Source organism: Rhinoderma darwinii, chromosome 9, assembly GCF_050947455.1.
Source record: "Rhinoderma darwinii isolate aRhiDar2 chromosome 9, aRhiDar2.hap1, whole genome shotgun sequence".
NCBI classification, from domain to species: domain Eukaryota; kingdom Metazoa; phylum Chordata; class Amphibia; order Anura; family Rhinodermatidae; genus Rhinoderma; species Rhinoderma darwinii.
The window spans coordinates 13965623-13988597 of record NC_134695.1 but is presented as its reverse complement, the minus strand read 5'-3'; the positions used below and the strand labels follow the sequence as shown (position 1 = coordinate 13988597).

Here is a 22975-nt window from a genome sequence, read left to right as displayed (position 1 = left end):
ATCCGTGCAAGTTTCCACATGTTCCCAATGAAGAGAACGTGAGATCAGGATGGAGACCCCCTTAGTCTTGGAGTCGGGGGATACACTATGATACCCATCAGGATAGTTGGAGTCCGTGAGCTTCGGTATGCAGTCCGCCCGAATGTGGGTTTCCTGCAGGAAGGCCACGTGTGCTTTTCTTTTCCACAGAAGACGGAGAATGGAGGACCTCTTTTCAGGAATATTCAGACCCTGCATATTCAGGGAAACAGTAATGTCAGACATGGTAGCAGACTGAGGGGTGGACAGAGGGGAAAGGGGAGGGGGAAAATGAAAGAGGAGAAAAAGAAGAAAAGCTCCTACACAGGAACAGCAATACAGAAGGTGCCAGAAAACACGAGTTCTCTAAAGTCGGAGTACAAAGTCTCTCCACTACTCAACGGGAGCTATGTCGCCCGCAGAGGTGCTTCCGAACACGACACAGCTACACGGAACCCTAATAGGGAACGAGGAAAGACAGAAATGCAAAAACCGTGTTTCAGAAACTCAGCAGTCAACTAGATATCTTAAATAAATTGCATCTAAGTCCCGGACTCACCAAATCAACTATTACCGGAGCCCGCCTTCCCCCACTTGGTGAAATAGGTGAAAAAATTGAAACATCCCCAACCGGTAAAAACCCACCCCTCCCCACACACTCACAGCAATACAAATGGCCTTCTTCACCGCCCTCCAAGAGCCCTGTGGAAGAAAAAGGTGGGGTGAAGTACAAATAAACATCCACATAAGAGCGCCTAAGATCATTCAGTCCCTCCACGGAGACTGCCGCCCTGGAGGCCGAGGTTCAGCGCGCCCGATCCCACGGTCTCGGTGCGGGGATCGTCACTCCGAGGGTCGATCAGCTCAGCTCATGGACAAGTCGGAAGATGAGACACAGAATCTGGATACGGTCCTCCTCTGAGAGCAAACGGTGCCGGAGGTTCAGTCCAGTCCGGTAACCGCACCGGTGGGATCTCCAAGAACCGGAAGGCCTCCGCTAGGTCATCCGGGGAACGGACCGCAAATGACATCCCCTGTCTGCGAAGGATGATATGGAAGGGGTACCCCTACCTGTAGGTTGCGCCTGCCGCCTTTGTCGCTTCCAGTAAGGGGCGGACAATTCTGCGCATGGAGTGTGTCAGTCTTGAGACATCTGGCAGGACTATAATCTCGGTACCGTTGAAAGGGACAGCCCCCTTTTCCCAAGCTCTCTGGGCAATCTCCTCTGTTTGTAGAAATGCATATAACATCTCTGGGTCGGTTGCCATCTCTATTCCAGGATCCCGCCAGTCTGTGAACTCTGTCCATCTCTATGGGCATATCCCGCGGACGATCTAGGAGTTTGTTAAAAATGTGTGTCACAGCATCATAAAGTCCTTCTGGGGGTACAGACTCTAACAAGCCCCTCAGTTTCAAGTTGTTAAGCCACCCCATGTTCTCGACATCACCCTGTCGGCTGGGTGAGTCCAGAGCTGCAGATGGACACGTCCTCACACCGCCATGCCTAAGCCACGCCCCTCGAAAAACTTTTTTTTTTTAATGGCCCTTGTGCAACGTTTTGGCTCTACATATGGAGCCTTTCTCAAGCATGCTCCATATGTAGAGCCGAAACGTTGCACAAGGGCCAATAAAAAACTTTCACTTTGACTTGGAGTGCTGCCTGTTATTGGACACACACACACACACACACACACACACACACACACACACACACACACACACACACACACACACAATGGAGCCTGTACAGCAGAGCACAGAAGCTTCTGGTGTGCGTATGAGCTCTAAAATAATATTTAATGTTAAATTATATTAATATAAAAAGGGCTACACAATCGATACCTGGTTATTATAGATTTATGTACAGTCTCATAATGACAGGCCATATGATAACAATTTGTGTAGCTAGGTTGCTAACCCAATCTTCCGGACCTCATGCTTCTGTTGTCAGTATATGGAAGTCTGAGGCGATGCTGTAACTGGAACTGAAGTTCAACAAGTCTTTAAAAGGTGCAAAACTCTGCTGCATTGGACACCACTTAATTGCAACGTACAAAATGTCAAAGTTTGACAAATTAAACCGCTTTCTTCTTCTTTGGTGTGTTTTTTGTTGAGCCATCCTCCACAATGACTTCCGATGAATCTGTTCTCTTTTTGGAGCTGGTTTTATCCATGACTGTTTCCATTTTGTTCCAGACCTCATCCTCCTCTTCTTCTTTCACATCCTCAGCTGCAATTGGGGTCAACTCTTCTTCCTGAAAATGTAAGAGTAAAATTAGGTTACAAAGAAATACAGTATATGGATGAAAGTATGGACACCCCTTCTAATCATTGAGATCAGGCTTTTCAGCCACACCCATTGCATACAGGCTCATTAACCCCTAGGCGCACCACGATGCAACTGTACGTTCTGGAGGCCAGTGTCTCAGCACACCAGGACGTACATTTACTGCACGGTTCCCGGTGCACAGTGTCGGTGACAGTGTGCACTGGGAACCGGGAGGCCAGCTGTCCCCAACATCTGACACTACACTGTTGCCGATCAGCGGCTTATTGCCGCCGATTGTCAATTAACCCCTTAAATGCGGCGATAGTTTTCAATAGCCACATTTTAGGGGTTTCTAGCACATCGGCAGACCTCACAATGAAATCGCGAGGCTTGCCGATGGTTAGCATGGCGACCGGAGGCCAAACAATGGCCTCCGTGTCTGCCATGTACAGAAGCCTATCAGGACCAGCCTCTACAGGAAGCCTGTGTCGTTCCCGATGCACACTGTCGGTGACAGTGTGCATCGGGAACCAGGAGGTCAGCTGTCCACGACAGCTGACAGTCCACTGTTGCCAATCAGCCCTCACACCAACCCCTTTGGGGAATGCCGATTGCGAGCCAGACCAGCTCACCAAACACCAGTGCCTGACCTCATAAATGCTCTTTGGGATTTTGTGCTTACTCATTCAGACACTCAAATCATGTGGAAAGTCTTCCCAAAAGGGTTGAGGCTCTTCTAGCCAAAAGAGGGGGCCCAACTCCGTAACACCACGCATTGTTTTGCAATGAGATCTACAACAAGCTCTTATAGGTGTGATTGTCAGCTGTCCAAATACTTTTGACCCGATAGACTTTCAAAGCATCCACGCCAATGCTGAGGCACTTTTATTGAAGTCTGTAGATTTGCTCACATTCACACAAATGTTATTATATTAACCTAGGCGCACCACGACGCAACTGTACATCCTGGGGGCCAGTATCTTAGCGCACGAGGACGTAGTTACCGCGCGGTTCCCGATGCACACAGTCCCAGACAGCAGACACTCCACTATTGCCGATCAGTGGCTCATTGCCGCTGATTTCGGCAATTAACCCCTTAAATGCGGCAATCGATTGCAATAGTCGCATTTTAGGGGTTTCTAGCACATCGGCAGACCTCACAATGAAATAGCGAAGTTTGCCGATGGCTAGCATGACGACTGGAGGCCAAATAATGGCCTCTGTGTCTGCCATGTACGGAAGCCTATCAGGACCAGCCTCCTTATAGGCTTCCTGTCAGAGTGACAGGAAGTCACTGTCGTTCCCGATGCATACTGTCGGTGACAGTTTGTATCGGGGACCGGGAGGTCAGCTGTCCCCGACAGCTGACATTCCACTGTTGCCGATCAGCGGCTCATCGCCGCTGATTTAGACAATTAACCCCTTAAATGCGGCGATCGATTGCGATCCCTGCATTTAGGGGGCTTGTAGCACATCGGCAGCCCCCATGCAATAGTGGGGGTTGCCCTTGGAATTGTGGGGGTTGCCGATGGTCGTGATGGCATCCGAAGGCCCGACAACTGAATCCGGGTCTGCCATGTATGGAAGCCTATGAGGACCAGCCTCCAGATGGTCCTCGTAGACTGACGTCACACTGACAGTTAGAATACATCTCACTACTAGGTAGTGTAATGTATTCTAGCAGCGATCAGAGCTGCAGGTTAAAAAAAAAAAGGTTTTACAAAAATGTAAAAATAAAGTAGTTTTTTTTCCTAGAAGTCCATTATAAGAAAAAAAATTAACTTTAAAGAGGCTCTGTCACCAGATTCTCAAATCCCTATCTCCTATTGCATGTGATCAGCGCTGCAATGTAGAGAACAGTAACGTGTTTTTTTTAAAAACGTTCATTTTTGGCCAAGTTATGAGCAATTTATATATATATACATATATATATATATACACACATATATATATATATATATATATATATGCATGCAAACGAGCTTTGAAATGGACAACTGGGCGTGTTTTTTTCTTATGTCCAACTGGGCATGTATTGTGTTTTTAACTGGGCGTGTTTACTTGCTTTACTAACTGGGTGTTGTGAATAGAAGTGTATGATGCTGATGAATCAGTGACCAGTCAGCATCATGCACTCCTCTCCATTCATTTACACAGCACATAGTGTTCATACTAGAACGATGTGCAGCCACATACACAAGTGTCCTGATAATGAATACACATGACCTCCAGCCTGGATGTCATGTGTATTCAGAATCCTGACACTTCTGAATCTTTTCAGTGAGATTCCAGGAAGCCACGCGTAATCTCGCGAGATTACGAGATTTCGTTTCTCTTGCTGGAAAAAAAACAACTTTACTGTTCTCTACATTGCAGCGCCGATCACATGCAATAGGAGATAGGAATTTGAGAATCTGGTGACAGAGAATCTTTAACCCATTCCCGCCGCAGCCATTTTTCGGATTTTCACTTTGGTCCCCCCCCCACCTTCCAAAAGCCATAAGTCTTATTTTTCCATCAATATTACCGTATGAGGGCTTGTTTTTTGCGGGACCATATGTAGTGGGAAACGAGAAAATATATATGTGGGGTGGAATAGGAAAAAAAAAAAAAAAAAAAAAAAGTGATTCCTCAACTCTTGGGTGGTTCTGTTTTTACGGCGTTCACCATACAGTAAAAACGGCATGTTAACATTCTGCGGGTCAATACGATTACAGTGATACTAAATTTATATAGTTTTTTATGTTTTACTACTTTTACAAGGGAAAAACGGATTGTTAAAAATAAAATGGAGTTCTGTCGCCACATTCTGAGAGCCATAACGTTTTTATTTTTCTGCCGATTTAGCCGTGTGAGGGCTTATTTTTTGCCGGGCGAGCTACAGTTTACGTTGGTACCATTTTGGGGTACGGGAGACGTTTTGATCACTTTTTATTTCATTTTTTTGTGGGAGAAGGGACCAAAAAATAGCAAATCTTATGTTTTCAATTTTTTCTTTTTTACGGCGTTCACCGTGCGGACCAAATAATGATATATTGTAATAGTTCAGACTTTTACGCACGCGTCGATACCAGTTATGTTAGCTTTTACATTTTTTTTACATTGTGCTTTTAATTTGTATTTTTTTTTTATTGGTTAAAAAAAAACAACTTTAATTTTACTGTTTTTTACTTGTCTCCCTAGGAGACTTAAACCAGCGATCGTTAGATCGCTTGCACGATATACTGCAATACTAATGTATTGCAGTATATCGCATTTCTGACAGTCTCCTATGAAGCCCTGCCGGAGGAAGAGCTTCATAGGAGTACAAGGATGGCGGACCTGGGGGACTTAGTCAGGCCCCCAGGCAGCTGTGCCAACCAACGGCTCCCCCCGTTCTCCCTGCTGGGGGGCCGTTGGGACATTACCTGGGGTCGCCCCCCTGTTTTTAGTCATTTAAATGGCGCGATCGCTATTGAAGGTGGCATTTAACGGTTAAACAAGCGGGATCGCACTCGAACGGGATCCTGCTCGTTACCCGGAAGTAAAACACAGCCGGCACACTGGCTCTATAGAGCGGTCTCAGCCCGTGAACCCACTCCATATTCCCCCACCTGGCGTGCGCCGTGTATATACGGCGGATGTCAGGAAGGGGTTAAAAAAACAGGAAGAAAAAACAAAAAAAAAAAACAAAACAGTACACATTTGGTGGGAATACGTTCGTAACGACCCAAACTATAATGTTCGTTTTCCCACACGGTGAGCACCAGAAAAAACAAAAACCAATGCCAGAATCACTATTTTTTTATTTTTTTGGTCACCACCCCTCCTAGAATAAAGAGAATAAAAAGGGATGTCGCATGTACCCCAAAATAGTGCTAATAAAAAAAAAAACTACAACCCATCCCGCAAAAAACCAAGCCCTTACACAGCTTTGACTGGAAAAAAAAAAAGTTACGGCTCTCAGAATACCCGTCCCGACCCACAGAATAAAGTAAAACAATGGATAGCGCACGAACGCCGTAAGAAAAATAATTAAAAAACACCAAAAATCACTTTTTTGGTCACCTTAGCTCTAGATTAACAGTTGTATGTACCAAAAAAATGGTACCAATAAAAACTACAGCTCATCCTGCCAAAAATAAGCCCTCACTACACCCAATCGACCAAAAAAATAAAGTTATGGCTCTCAGGATGTGTTAATACAAAACAAAATTATTTTTAACAAATGGCTTTTTCTTTGTAATCGTAAAACCAAAAAAAAAAAAACTATATACATTTGGTATCACCGTAAGCGTATTGACCCCCAGAATAAAGTGAAGTTGTCTTTTTTGTACGCACGGTGAAAGCGGTAAAAACAAAACCCAAAAAACAAGAGGAATCGCAGTTTGTTTTCCAATTTCACCCCACAAGGAGTTTTATTTTCAGTTTCCCAGTACATTATGTGGTACTTTAAATTGTGTAAATAGAAACTACAACTCTTCCCGCAAAAAATAAGCTCTCACACCACTCTATTGATGGAAAAATAAAAATAAAAAGTTATGGTGTTTGGAAGGCAGGGTTGAAAAACTAAAATGGAAAAGCAAAAAAGGATCAATCCTGCAAAGGTTAATTAATTGCTAATGAAATAAACTATTACTACCAAATGTGGGGTATTGTCACAGTTGGGAGAAATAGTGTTACAAATGTTTGGGTGCTTTTTCGCTTTTATCCCTTGTGAAAATTAAAAAAATGCAACATTTTAATGGACAAAATTGATATTCATTTTCACGGTCTAATTCCACTAAATTCTTCAAAAAACCTGTGGGGTCAGAATGCTAACTATACCCCTAGAAAAATTCCTCGAGGGGTGCAGCTTCCCAAATGGGTTCACTTTTGGGGGGTTTCCACTGTTTTGGTCCCTCCAGTGCATTGCAAATGCGACATGGCACTGAAAATCTATCCAGCAGAATCTGCGCTCCAAAATCCAATTGGCGCTCCTTCCCTTCTGAGGCCTGCTGTGGGCCCAAACAGCAGTTTATTACCACAAATGGGAAATTTCCGTAATCGGGATAAGATGAGAGCAGTTGGGGTGCATTTTCTTCTTTATTCCTTGTAAATATTACAAATTTCTATGTTTTTTCAGAAAAAAAAAAGTAGTAGATTTTCATTTTCACAGACTAACTCCAATAAATAGAGCAAAATACCTGTGCTAACTATACGACTAGATAAATAGAAACTTTATGAATGCTGTTTTGAATACTTTGAGGGGTGCAGTTTTTAAAACGGGGTGATTTATGGAGGCTTTCTAATATGTAAGGCCCTCAAAGCCACTTCAGAACTAAACTGGTACCTGTAAAAATAGCCTTTTGAAATTTTCTTCAAAAAGTGAGAAATTGCTGCTGAAGTTCTAAACCTTGTAACGTCCCAGAAAAATAAAAAGGACGTTCAAAAAATAAATGCAAACAAAGAAGACATATGGGAAATGTTAACTAGTGACTATTTTGGGTGGTATTACTATCTGTTTTACAAGCAGATCCGTTTACATTTAGAAAAATGACAATTTTGCACACTAAATTTTGGTGTTTCACTAACAAATATTGAATCAACCAAATTTTTCCACTAACAAAAGTACAATATGTCACGAGAAAATATCAGAATCGCTTGGATAGGTAAAAGAATTCCCAAGTTATTACCACATAAACTGACAGACGCTGGTTTAAAGGACGGGTGTCGAGATAAAAATTTTTTTTATGTAATATTGCTTTTAGTATGTTATTAAAATACATTTTATTTATTTGTGTGTTTGTCTTTTTTCTTACTTTGACTTCACTAAGGGGGCTGCCATTTTTTTTTTCATCTCTGTATGTGTCGATTAACGACACATACAGAGATGGAATACGGCAGCTACAGTGCATAGGAGTCAATGAACGGCTCCCGTCTATTGTATCCGCTCTCTGGCTCTGTACTGCGCAGACGCAGGTCAGAGTCACACAGCAGAGCAGCTGTTTGCAGGGAGAAAGCAGGCGCCATCATGAAGACCAGCTGCACTGCAGGTAAGGTGTGTGTCTGTCTGTCCCTCTCTCTCAGACCGCCGCTCTCATGACCCTCGACGGGCCCCCCCCCCCCCCGACGGGCCCCCCTGTATAAAGGACACATGATGTAACTATCCTGGGAAAGCTGGGTGATAAACAATATGCCCGCTGTTAGTGTGGTACCCAGCTTTCCCAGACCCCTGAACGATAAATCTCTCTTGTTGTGCTGAGACAGAGGTTCATTAGTCACATTCCCAAACAGTCTCAGCACAACTAGAGATATTTACCGTTCAGGGATCTGGGAAAGCTGGGTGACCACCATTACCCTTCCTACTGGGGTGTGAGAGGTTCATTAGTCACATCCCCAACACTCCAGTAGGAGGGGTAATGGTGGTCACCCAGCTTTCCCAGACCCCTGAACGATAAATCTCTCTAGTTGTGCTGAGACTGAGGGCGGATTCACACGAACGTGCTATACGTCCGTGCAACCCGCGTGGTTTTCACACGGGTCGCACGGACCTATGTTAGTCTATGGGGCAGCGCAGACTGTCCGTGAGTTTTGCGCAGCGTGTCTCCGCTGCGTGAAATGCACGACATGTTCTATATTTGAGCGTTTTTCACGCACCCATTGAAGTCAATGGGTGCATGAGAATCACGCACACCACACAAAAGCACTTCCGTGGGACGAGCGTTATTCGCGCAACAGCAGTAAAAGAATGAATGTATACAGAAAAGCACCACGTGCTTTTCTGTTTACAAACATCCAAACGGAGTGTCATAATGATGGCGGCGTGCGCAAAGCGCACATGTTTGTGTAGATCCGCCCTGAGAGGTTCATTAATCACATCCCCAAATAGCCTCAGCACAACTAGAGAGATTTACCGTTCAGGGGTCTGGGAAAGCTGGGTGACCACCATTACCCTTCCTACTGGGGTGTGAGAGGTTTATTAGTCACATCCCCAACACTCCAGTAGGAGGGGTAATGGTGGTCACTCAGCTTTACCAGAAGCAGATATAACCAGGAAAGGGCTGGATGGACGGGCTGAGGGTGCACAGGGTTTTTGGTGACACACACACACACAAATCCCCCCCAAACACGCAAAAATCAAAGTGTAATAAAGCTGTTTTATATGTGGTTTTTTTTTGCACGTAAAATGTGCAAAAAAAAAAACTGTGTCAAATACACGGCGTGTGAACCGGTCAACTGAAAAGTCATTCACTTCACTTTCATCATTCTAAGGGTATGTTCACACACAATGTTTTCAGCTGAAAAATCGGAAGAACGCCTAGAAGCATCTGCCCATTGGTTTCAATGGGAAATACGGCGTTCTGTTCCGACAGGGCGTTTTTTACGTGGTAGTTTTCCAAAAACGGCACGTAAAAAGACGCCCGACCAAAACGAAGTGCACATCACTTCTTGGGACATTTTTGGATCCATTTTTCATTGACGTTATAGAAAAACAGCTCCAAAAACGGCCGTTAAAAAACACAAGTTTGATTAAAAAAAAATGGCTGAAAATCAGGAGCTGTTTTCCCTTGGTTAGGTAAGCGTGTGAACATACCCTTAGCCTTTTGGTGTGTCCTATAACTTCTGCCAGCTGCAGAATCACACCCAAAATGGCTGCCGGACACTGCTTAGCAATTTGAAGACACCTTTTCCTGGATTGTGGGAGGGGTGAGATCCCCTCCCACATTTACAGCAGCTGTGAGTCAGGTTGCTTTGCCTTATTCACCTTGCAGTAATTCTGGGAAGTGCTCCCCTTGGTGGCCAATATAGGAAAACATGTCAAGTTATTATTTAATTTTTAATACTTTCCACCATATGGAAGGAAAAAAAAAAAATACAGCAAAAAACGTCAAAAAATATAATAGAAATAAGTAACGACACAAAAAAAAAAAAAAGATTTAATTTGCGACACATTCCGTTTAAGTCCCCTAGGAGGACGTCAACCTTTTTTTTTTTTGTTAGAACGTTAACATTTTCCGCCCCATATTTTCCCTAAAGTAATGTTAAGGAAAATAAGTTATACATAATTGGTATTGTCGCATCAGTAAAAGTCCGAACTAATACAATATAACGTTATTTAACCCGCTCAGTAAAAGAAAATGATGAAAAAGTTGTGTACCCCAAAATGGTACCAACAAATACTACAGCTCACCCTGCAAAAAAATAAGCCCTCATACGGCAATATAGACGAAAAAAAATAAATAGTTATGTCCTTTGGAAGGCGGGAAGGGAAAACCAAAAGAAAATTGCCCGTGTCATTAGGGGCTAAATGAATTCCCAAGGGATTTTTGTTTTTATGCTTTTGTTTTATCCTCCCCGCCTTCAAAAAGTCAGAACTTTATTTTTTTCGTTGACACAGCCATATGACTGCTTAAAGAGAACCTTTCACCTCCTCAAACATGTGCAGCATGTTATAGGAAAGGCTTCACAAACCCGGTCTCACGTAAAAATGTTCTAACTCACTCCGTTATTTACATATCGGTGCAGTTTCTAACTAAAAGGCAAGGGGGGGGGTTTGATGTCTCCGCTCTGACACTGTACAATCAGCTGCAGACCGTGTCAGGGCGGCTTGCGCGGTGTTCCCTCCCGCGACAACACACAGACTTGGTGTTTGTGCTGCAGATAGCGTGCGCGCGCCCTCACACACGCAAGGCTGTTCGCTCGTACATAGACGTCTCCACTCCCGCCGCCACGGAACAAGAAGAGATGAGGAGAAGCAGAGACTAGGAGATCTACTTACATCCGTTGATGTGCGCGTGAATGGCTGTGCTTGCACGCGTGAACGTGCATGCCCACGCTATCTGCAGCACAACCACCAAGTCTGTGTGTGTTCTCGCGGGAGAGAACACAGCGCTAGCCGCCCTGACACTGTCCACAGCTGATTGGACAGTGTAAGAGCGGAGATATCACGCCCCCTTGCCTTTTAGTTCGTTAGAAACGCCCCATTGACTGTTAAGGGGCTTATTTACATATCGGGCGCCAAATATAACGGCACCGATATGTAGATAATGGAGGGAGTTAGAAAAATAATTTTACGTGAGACAGGGTTTGTGAAGCCTTTCCTATAACATGATGCACTCAGCTGCACATGTTTGGGGGGAGGTGAAAGGTTCTCTAATTTTTACAGGAAAAATTTTACTTTCTGATGATACTATTTCACAATATGTGTAATGTACTGGGTAACTAAAAAAAAAATAAAAAAAATTCAGAATGGGGTGGAATTTGGGAGAGAAAAAAAAAAAAAAAAAACAGCAGTTCCACCATATTGTTATGGGTTTAGTTTTTAAGGTGTTCTTTGTACGCTGAAAGTGACATGTTACCATTATTCTGCGGGTCAGTACGATCAAGAGGATACCAGATTTATATTGTTAGGTTTATTGTTTTTTTTTTTAAAAGGTACACACACACACACACACACACACACACACACACACACACACACACACACACACTTGAAAGAAACCAAAACTTTTGCATAGACTTATTATTACCCCTGTAACTTTTATATTTGTGTACGGCGCCTTTTTGTAAGTGGAAAGATGTAGTTTTTATGAATACCATTTTGGGGTATGTCTGGCATTTCAATACGTTTTTATAAAAAAAATGTTGGGAACAAAAAAATAAAAAAGGGTAAAAAAAAAACCAAACAAACCTGCAACTCGGCCATTTTGACCTTTTCCCACTGCAGCATTCACCGTATTGGAAAATATTTTTATAGTTTGGGCATTTACGGACGAGGGGATACCTAATGTGTTTATGTGGGATCTACGCAAAGGGGGTGATTTCAATTTTTATATATATATATATATATATATATATATATATATATATTTGTTTTTATTTCCCCCTAGGCTTTGTACCATAGACTGCAATATCACAAATTTGCAGTCTAAGGCAAAATTAGTGCACTGCTATTGAGACCTGCCACAGGCAGGTCTCAATCACAGTCTTCCTATAGCAGGGCTGGGAGCATTCACAAGGCTCCCAGCGGCTATAGGAATTCACTGGCTCTGGCGATTTCATCACGCGGGAGCCGGTGACTGGGCCAGAAGTGAAAGGGGCAGTAAAAAACCCTCAGATGCTGGTAGTCACATCTGACACTGGCATCGGAGGGGTTAAATGGTTGCGATCAGAGATGTTTCTGATCGCAAGCATTGCCGCTGGGTCCCTGCTGTTGTAACACAGCAGAGTCCCGGCGGCAATGGCACCAGCTCTGCTTCCGACGTAAATCTACAGATTAGCAACAGGAAAGTGTTAAAATCAGTCTTGGTCATGTGATTGTAAAGCATCATGCACCTGTGCCTTGTAAAGAGCACTGTACCTGTGTTATCACAAAAAATGGAGAGGAAAGCGGAAAAAGGGGCGAGGGGAAGGGAAGTAAGCAAGGAATAACCACTGGTAAAGTAGGCACTCGGCTCAGTGTAAATATAAAAGTTTTAACATTTTTAACAAGATTAAATAAAATATGACAAGGGTAGCACCAATTGTAATCCTGTGTCTAAATCGCAAAAAAAAAACCACATACAATAACAAACATACATAGACGTCACAGGCCCGGCCGGGTCACTGATAGGTAGCCCACATAGAGCGTATATCCAGTTAATTTATGAGAGCATATATTATGCCCAAACAATGTTGCATATGATTGCAATTATAAAATAATTATTGAATGGGTTTAGTCGTATGTAAATCATACGAATAGTGAGCTAGATATAGTCCCGTCCAATAATAGGGAATGATAGGCGGATAATCCAGCTGATATGTACCACGTGGGTATAAGGAACATATCTGCTGCAGGTATGGAATACAGCTAGGTTCAGAGTTTTTTGAAGGAGGAAAATCTGCCTCAAAATTGTGTTTGGAATTTTGACGCAGATTTAGCTCTGCCTGCACGCCGATTTTCGCAGCCATTGAGCGCAACAGGCAAAAAAAAAACACCACGAAATACACTTCCTCTGCCTCCCATGGATGTCAATGGGAGGTCAGAGGCGTAAACGCCCGAAGATAGGGCATGTCCCTTTTTCCCCGCGAGACTGTTTTTCTGCTCACGGGGAAAAATAAATAAATAAATACAAAACGCCCTCTGCCTCCCATTGAAATCAATGTGAGGCATTTTCGGACGTTTTTTGGCGGGTTTTCCGCGTAAAAAAATAAAATGTGTGAACTCCCCCGTATTATTGCGTCTTAACCCCTTCCCGACATTTGACGTATGGGTACTCCATGGAAAGCAATGCTTCCCGCATTTTGCCGTATCCATAAGCCAAATGCTTGGCAGCGGCTCAGAAGCTAAGTCTGTGCCATCATCGCCAGATGTCAGCGGTATCTTACAGCTGACATCCGGCTGCACCGGCAGGGACCGAAATTAGCTTCTATCCCCGCCTTTAACCCCTTAAATGCAGCACTCAAACGCGATCTCTGCATTTAAGGTGTTTGCAGCTTATCGGAACCCCAGCAATGAAATTGCCGGGATTCCGGTGGCTGCAATGGCAACCGGAGGCCTAATACTGGCCTCCCGTTCTGCCTAGCACGTAAGCTGTTCAGGACCCGCTCAGCGGCGGAGCCTGATCGGCTTCCGTAGCCGCCGGCAAATTGGCGCCGGCTCAGGAGCTGAGCCGGTGTCCACAGCGGTGGATGTCAGCTGTATGTTACAGCTGACATCCACCTGTAACGGCAGGAACCGGAGATAACTCCGATCCCTGCCATTAACCCCTTAGAGGTTGCTAGCAGATCGCCATGCAATCAGGGCTGGCGACTGTTGCTATGGCAACAGGAGACCTAACAATGGCCTCCTGCTCGGCCATTACAGAAGCCGATTAGGCCCCGCCGGGAGGTGATGTCTAATTGGCTTGCAGTCAGTGAATGACTGACAGATCTAATACATTGCACTACATAGCTAGTGCAATGTATTAGAAAAATAATCTGACAGTTGGACCTTAATGTCCCCTAGTGGGACTTGAAAGTGTAAAAAAAAAGTTTTAAAAACATAATAAAAAAAGTTTCAAGTAAAATAAAACACAATCGCCCTGTTCCCTTATCAAGTCCTTTATTATTGAAAACAAAAAAACATACATATTTGGTATCCCCGCGTCCGTAACCGCCTGACCTATAAAAATCTTGTTATTTATTCTAGGCAGCAAACAGCGTAAAAAAAACAAACAGAATTTCTGTTTTTTGGTCACTTTGCCCTACAAATATTGGAATAAACAAGCCCTCATACAGCTCTGTCGACTAAAAAAATAAAAAAAACTTTATGGTTTTCACAAATTGGCGACAGAAAAAATAATTTTTTTACAAAAGTAGTTTTATTGTGCAAAAAGTTGTAAAACATAAAAAAGTGCTATAAATTAGGTATCGCTGGAATCGGACTGACCCACAGAATAAATTTAACGTGTGGTTTATAATGCATGGTGTACGCTGTTTAAAAAAAAATAAAAAATATTTAAAAAAAACACAACTAGAAAACTATGCCAGAATTGCAGTTTTTTGGTCCCTTTCCTCAAAAAAAAAAAAAAAAAATACAAGTAAAAAAAAAAAAAAAGATAAAAAGCTATCAAAAACTCACATGTACCCCTAAATGGTACCAATAATAACTACAGCTCGTCCTGCAAAAAAACAGCCCTCATACCGCTACGTCTATGAAAAAATTAAATTAGTTAAAGCTCCAATAAGTCAGGAAATAAAAAAAATATGCAGTTGTGAAGGCCCGAGGGGAACATTTCTTCTGTTTCAAGAGGCGAATTATCGAGGCCCTAAAGTTAGGGAACCAGGAAGTGTAGGGCCCAAACATATCTGCTGGAAGCGATGGTGCCTGTATTATACCAGAACACTTCCCAGCAAAACTCACACAACTGCAAAGGTGCGGAGTGTGGACCAGAAGGGGGATAAGGAAGGACATTTATCAGTACGACACCGGCCTGTGCAGAAAGGATCGATCACAGCGTAACACACATCTATGGAGTATTTAACTTTTTTTTTTAACCCAATTATTATACCACCCGACTCTGCCCGGCTTACATTTGCCCCACATTATAAATGGAAACACCAGCAATACTACTACTAAGCAAAATCCACGCTCCAAAAGCCAAATGGTGCTCCCTCCCCTCTGAACACTACAGCGTGCCCAAACAGCAGTTTACTTCCACATATATGGCATCGCCATACCCGGGAGAACCATTTTAACAATTTTTGGGGTATGTGCTTCCAGTGGCACAAGCTGGGCATGACATATTTGCCACTGGAATGGCATATCTAGGGAAAAATGAACATTTTTACTTTGCACCATCCGCAGCGCAATCATTCATGGGAAAGACCTGTGGGGTGAAATGCTCACCACACCCATTAATAAATGCCTTGAGGGGAGTAAGTTTCCAACATGAGGTCACTTCTCAGGGGTTTCTTTTATTATTTCACATCTGAGCCTCTGCAATTGTGAACCAGTTCTTTGTAAATCGCCAAATTAGGCCTCAATTTTACATGGTACTCTTTCAATCCTGAGCCTGGTCGAATGTCCAAGCAAAAGATTAGGGTCACATGTAGGGTGTTTCTAAAACCGGGAAACCCAGCAAAATAGTTAGAGAGCTGTCTTGTTATGGTGGCACAAGCTGGGCACCACATATTGGCATATCTATGGAAAAAAAATCCCATTTTCACTCTGCAACATCGAGTGCACACTAATTTCTACAAAACACCTGCACGGTTAACATGCTCACTACACCCCTAGGTGAATACCTTGAGGGGTGTAGTTTCCAAAACGGGGTCACTTCTGGGGGGTTGCCACTGTTTTGGTCCCACAGGGGCTTTGCAAATGAGACCGTGCACAGAAACCAATCCAGCAAAAAGTGTACTCAAAAAGCCAAATGGCCCTAAAAGCCGTTTATTACCACATATGGGGTATTACCGAACCCGGGAGAAATAGCTTTACAAACGTTGAGTTTCCTTCTTTTTTTTCTTTATTTGTTGAGAAGATGAAAAATTTTGAGCTAAAGCTTCGTCTTATGAAGAAAAGGGATTGTTTTTATTTTCACTGCCCAATTCTAATAAATTCTATGAAACCCCTGTGGGGTCTAAATGCTCACTACACCCCTAGATTAATTTCTCAAGGGGTGTAGTTTCCTAAATGGAGTCACTTTTGGGCGTTTTCATTGTTTTGTCCCCTCAGGGGCTTTGCAAATGCGACATGGCCTCCGCAAACCATTCCTGCTAAATTTGAGCACCAAAAGCCAAATAGCGCTCTTTCCCTTTTGAGCTCTGCCGTGTGTCCAGACAGCTGTTTATGACCACATATTCTTTTACTCGGGAGAAATTGCTTTACAAATATTGCGGTGCTTTTTTTCTTAAGGTCAAAAGTGGCCAAAGAGGGAAGGGGTTAAGAATCGCAGCATAGTAGACTTGGTAGCTGTGGTGGGTCAGATTTGCACCGCTATCGCATACGAAAACCGATGTTAGTATTTCTTTTTATGGCTTCCCAGACGTAGTGTAGAAAAAAGAAGCAGTTAAGCTATTGTTTAATGCATTTTTATAGTTAATGAAGACTATATTAAGCACTACGCCAAAGACAAAACGAGTCTAGCCAAAAAGGTTTAGCATGTAAAAGTAGTAACACTCAAAAAGTGCAAATTGAAAAGCTTACCTCCCACTTGTCTCGTGAGGTTAACAGGAGAAAGTTTAGACGTGACTTTAGATAAACCTAAGGAAGGTAAAAACATGAGTGACACAGGGCTTCTAGAGATAAAATACGGACCAAAAATCTAGGCAGTGGTCACGGTTTCATTTACATGGTTTCAATTCATTCAAAAAGGTCAGAATCTTTTCCCAAGTTGAGGCAACAAAACTGTAGATGTTAAAGAGGCTCTGTCACCACATTATAAGTGGCCTATCTTCTACATAATGTGATCGGCGCTGTAATGTAGTTTACAGCAGTGCTTTTTATTTCGAAAAACGATCATTTTTGACGGAGTTATGACCTATTTTAGATTTATGCTAAGGTTTCTTAAAGGGAATGTGTTGCCAGAAAAACATGTTTTGTTTTTTTTAATTAAACATTTAGTGTGTGGGTGATTAAACATTGTTCAAATTTTTTTTATTTTTTTCACGAGTCAGGAAATATTATAAATTAATTCAAAATTTATAATACTACCCATTTTTGGTCACTAGATGGAGCTATTCCCAAAATTGCAGCATTGCAACATTGGGTTAAAAGCCCTCGCTCTAGTGAGCTCTCAGCATCCCCCCCCTCCTTTATCCTGGCTAGTGCCGGGATAAACGAGGGGTTTGAACGGTGTAACCTCCTACACTGTGTGTCGCCATTTTTTGAGCTAACACACAGTGTAGTAGGTTTACATACAGTAGTAAACACACACAAACACGAACATACATTGAAATCTCTTACCTGCTCCTGCCGGCGCGGCTCCCTCCGGCCCGTCCGCTCCGTTTGCTGCCGCTGGTCCAAGTGCACAAATCCGGAAGCCGCGACCGGAAGTAGTAATATTACTGTCCGGCCGCGACTTCCGGTCCACAGGAAAATGGCGCCGGACGGCGCCAATTTCGAATTGGACTGTGTGGGAGCGGCGCATGCGCAGTTCCCACACAGACGCCGTACACTGAAGTCAATGGGACGGGAGCCGTCCGCAGTCCCTATGGGACTGTGGCTGCCGTATTCCATGTCTGTATGTGTCGTTAATCGACACAGACAGAAATGGAACAAAAAATGGCAGCCCCCATAGGGAAGAAAAAGTGTAAAAATAAGAAAAAGTAAAACACAAACACACAAATGAATATAAACGTTTTTAATAAAGCACTAACATCTTTAACATATAAAAAAATAATTTGTGATGACACTGTTCCTTTAATGCCCAACTGGGCGTGTTTTACTTTTTGACCAAGTGGGCGTTGTGGAGAGAAGTATATGACGCTGACCAATCAGCGTCATACACTTCTCCCCATTCATTTACACAGCAAAAATGATCGTTTTTCTAAATAAAAACCACTGCTGTTATCTACATTACAGCGCCGATCATGTTATTTAGAAGATAGGGCATTTATAATGTGGTGACAGAGCCTCTTTAAGTCAAGCCGCAGTTATTACAAAAGCAAAATGTATACACACACGAACGCACGCACGCACGCACACTATTTTTCTTTATATGGCAAACATTGTACCTTCGCATTGCCCAGCATGTATTTTTCTTTGAAGATAGTTAACAATATGATTACAGTATTTACAACTCTGGTCCCATGCACACGTCCGTAGTTTTTATCCACAATTACTGATCGTAAATACTGCGGACGTGTGCATGGGGCCTAACAAATAATTTTGAGGCATGAGCAGATTCCACCCTCAAACGTCTGCTAAACAGGTCTTGGGAAAAGCAGTTCAAACACTCAGGTTTGCTACGATAATCTAAGTAAACCTGAGAAAATGATGTTTTATTCAGTTACAAAACGTTTCATTAGCTTATGCCAAGTATCTGATGGGCCTTCATTCTTCAGTGAAGTGCCCTGAGTTATTTGCGGCAACCACTCTCCCTCTGAATGAGGTCATCATCAGACATCAATTCCAAGAGACGTCAATCAAGTGCGGAGAAATTTGGAAGGAGTTGCCACCAATACCCCAGGACACTTAAAGGTTCATTAGCATATGGCATGTGACAAAAAAAAACAACATTTTCTCAGGTGTGCTTAGATTATCATTGTAAACATAGGAATGTTGAACGGCTTTCCCCAAGACCTATTTAGCAATCCTAAGAGTTTATAGGGTTCGAATCTGCTGACAGATGTCTAAGAATGGGGAAAATTTCCATTCTATGTAATTGATCATTTGCAGGAACAGATAAAAGTACTATATACAATGTTTACAAAAATGATTTTTTTTTAGTGATTAGTATGTTTAATCCCTTGGACGCAATTTTTTTTTTTTTTTTCACCCCCTTCCAAAAACCATAACTTTTTTTTTTTTTTTTTTTAAGTTGACCTAGCTGTATGAGTGCTTGTTTTTTGCAGGACGAGTTGTAGTTTGGCTCCATTTAATGTACTGGAAAACTTAAAAAAAAAAAAATTATCTCTGGCGTGAAATGGGAAAAAGCCAGCGATACCGCCATTAATTTTTGGGTTTTGTTTTTACGACATTTACAATGTGATAAAATCGACGTGTTCAATTTATTTCTCTGTAATTGTATCGACACGTAGAATAAAGTTATGTCGTTTTATGTTTTACCACTTTCACAAACAAAAATAAAATTAAAGTTAGGTTTTTTTATTTTTCTGCTGATCGAGCGATGTGGGGACTTGTTTTATGTGGGACGAGCTGTAGATTCAATCAGTACCACTTTGGGGAACACGCGTCATCATTTTGTATTCCATTTTTTTGGGAGCCAAGTTGACCAAAAAACAGCAATTTGGTGTCTTTAAATTTTATATTTTTGAGTTCACCGTGTGGGCCACATAATATTAAATTAGAGTAGTTCAGACTTTTATTGACGTGGTGATTTCTGTTACATTCATTAAAAAAAATAAAAAATAAAAACCACGCACAATACTGTAAGGGGGGGGGGGGGGGGCGGACGACAAAAAGGGAATTTTAACATTTTGTAATATACAGCAGGCACCCTACGAGCAAGGAGTACGATCAGCCCGTAAGCCGGCTCCATACTTCGGCCAGCTTATGTGGGGAATTAGAGGACTTGTGCTTTACATTAAAGGGGCTGTCTCATGAAAACAGATTTTAAATGAAAGCCAATCCTGCAGGTTACAGTCTCTCTGACCCATGATCAGCTGTTATTGCTGGGGGAACCTGAATCTGTGATGCAAAAATGGAATGATTCCACCAGTGCGGGAGCTGGTCTCACAAAGTAGTTCTTTGTTCTGGCTCATTGGGGGTGCTCCCGAGCAAGAAACCACCCATTAATGTATTAGGGCATATGGACAGGGGTTGTCTTCTTGTAATGCAGCGGCCGCATGCAAGACAAAACAACGCACACATGCAGCGGCCAATGGCTGCATGATTTTGCAGTCAATACCACAGCCAAAATCGTGCAAAACAATCATATTTATTTCCGATAAAACTAGTGTCTGAGATCGTGAAATTACCTTATGCAAGAGCTTCTTGTCATTTAAGCTATGGAGTCTCAGGAATCTGTCCAAGCCACAGGATGCCACAACAGGCATAGACTTGTGACACTGGATGGAGCGCACAGAACCCACATTACCCTTAAGGGCGCACAACAGACGACCTGGAAATAGAGATTTTGAAATATGCAATAAACGCACACAGCACAAGAGATACAGGATTCAGTAGGTTAGAATGACTAAAGCAAAACTTCACCTTTCCTCAGATCAATCATGCCCATGTTACCATGTGTGTTGCCAACCACTACAGACCTACACAGAAAAAGAAATTTTTCATAAAAAAAAAAACTGCACACTTATGTAGGTTGATACATTTTACTGTATCGGAGTCTAGAGGAGAGGAGAAGGAAAAAAAAAAAAAAAAAAAGAGAACGAAGCAGAAAACAAAAGTAATAAAGACGTGAACAAACGTGGGAGAATTAAGAGAAACAGAATCAGGAAAGTCAATTTCACTCCACTGAAAATGTTATTTTAACAAAACAATTATTAACTGCCTTGGATACAGAATTAGTCCAAGTTGACACCATGTTTAGGTTCATCCAGATGAAATCTATATAAACAATATATATTTATTTTTTTATAAACCAGTATGTTGTAGCAAAAGGTTGAAGGTAATGAATTATTTCACAGAGATATTGCAATTAAGCAGCATATGGCCTGCCACACATTACATGTAACAATGGTTGTCCTTGTAATGCAAGAACGCGCCAGGAGCCACTCTTAGAAAGACTGTTGACATCCTGATGGGACAACCCCTTTAATTTGGCTCATCACAACCTCCTAAAACAAAAATAAAATTACCTGCCATCTGGCGTCATGCTCAAAGCGGTCAATGGATCCTCACCAAAAAGAACCTCTAGAACTGGTCGTCTTTGAGGTGAGCAGGGATCATATATTCTAACCTGTGAAAGGGTGAATTAAATGCGTTAGCAATTTGTGCCATGGCTGGAGGCTTCTGTATTCTAATATTTGTTCATTGTAATGGTCTGAACTCATATATATATATATATATATATATATATATATAGTGAGACAGTGACAGGTAAAGTCATTGAGGGAAGGTATATTTCCTCTAGAATCCTGTCATATGTATCCTAGGCTCCAGGGAATGAGTAGTTCTTGCAATAGAAAGCTCTAGTTTTCCAATCTCGGCTCAAGGAAAAGCCGGAAAAAAGGGCCTGGAGTTGGATTGGAGAAGAGCAGGGCGGGTTCCCCAATCCCTAGTCCATCTCTGTTTGTAGGACAAGGCTGCTGCTCAATTAGCTGCACCTGCAGCCTGTGTATAAAAAAGGTGCAGACACAGAGTGTGGGAGTCTCACCCCTGACTCAGACTAGAGACTACTAAGGCTGGAGTAGCCTGTATTCTATGTGAGTAAAGACCTGTGTTACTTTGTGTCCAGTGCCTGGTAGGAAGGCACTCGGTATAGTTAGATAATATCTTGTTTAGTGAGTGCTCAGACGAGCAGGATTTATTTTGTATTTTTCCTTGTTGTACAAGAGGCTGTTTCTTTGACAAGAATAAAACACAGGCAAAGCCCTGTTATGACTTTTAATGCACGGTGTCCCTGTCTCTGGCTACAAGGAAACCGCTGTACCAACCTCTCCTGATGCTAAACCCTCACAATATATAAATGTATATTTATTTATTTATCCCTCAGGGGGATGTAGATTGAGGAAGCACTACGTGGCGAAACGCGCGTCGGGGTCTATGTTGCGGAGCGGACACCTCATTCCATACCACTTCATCCCATCTATGGGTAAGTCTGCATCTTAGTCATTTTGTTTGATTCAACTACCATCCAGTACGATATATATTGCACCCTTCTTTCACTCAAACCAGTTATTTATGGAGACATTTCTCTCCCTTCCTTACCTTTGAACTAATGGTGTATTATTGGTATACTTAACTGTGAATCTGATACGTATTCTAACATGTATGCAGCTGCCCTTGGTTAATTGGTAGTTATAACACTCGGTGCGGTCTCCGCTTTTTTACTAGAGTTCTCTTGGTGCTATTTTAGTATGTACATTGTTTGTATAATAAAGATTTAACTTTTTATATTATACACATTGGCGTTAAAGGCTCTTATTTGTCTTTGTGGAATATGCATTATCATGGAGCTGCTTAGATGATATGGGGGGACAGTTGTGGTTTAAACAGTTCTCAGCCCTTGTTACAAATTCGTTTGGAGTCTATATACTGATTCAAGATTTCTATAAGTATGCTGTATAAGCTATATACCGTATGCTCCTTGTGTAGCTCATTTTGGAGCAACCATTTTTCAACAAAATTGAGAATTGCTTAGTAAAGGATGAATGGTAGATGTCAAAACGGAAATATGTTGACGGACATTTAAAAATAAATCAAATTTACAATAAATTTTGAATAAACGAATTTAAAAAAATAAAATTATATGAGTTGAACAGGCTTTCAAAGGGATTGTGAAAAACTCTGCGCTCACCTGATGAGAACTTGTGCAAGTAACTACTTTATCAGACTCTGGGATGAAATCCAGGTCACGAACCCACACAGGCACCCTGAGATCTAGCCAGTCATTCCTCACC

At 42.3% G+C, this 22975-nt stretch overlaps 1 protein-coding gene across 3 annotated transcripts in view; it reads right to left on the bottom strand.

Moving 5' to 3' along the window:
• Positions 1 to 1859: 1859 nt before the first annotated feature.
• Positions 1860 to 22975, bottom strand: part of WDR74 (WD repeat domain 74) — an 85009-nt gene continuing 63893 nt past the window's right edge. For all 3 annotated transcript variants that reach the window (XM_075837291.1, XM_075837292.1, XM_075837293.1), the window contains 6 exons: positions 22873 to 22974; positions 21212 to 21312; positions 20607 to 20662; positions 20372 to 20514; positions 16917 to 16973; positions 1860 to 2273 (listed from right to left, as the gene is read on the bottom strand). In XM_075837291.1, the coding sequence (XP_075693406.1) occupies positions 2094 to 2273; positions 16917 to 16973; positions 20372 to 20514; positions 20607 to 20662; positions 21212 to 21312; positions 22873 to 22974 (639 nt within the window). In that variant the 3' untranslated portion in view covers positions 1860 to 2093. The remainder of the gene's footprint in view (positions 2274 to 16916; positions 16974 to 20371; positions 20515 to 20606; positions 20663 to 21211; positions 21313 to 22872; position 22975) is intronic.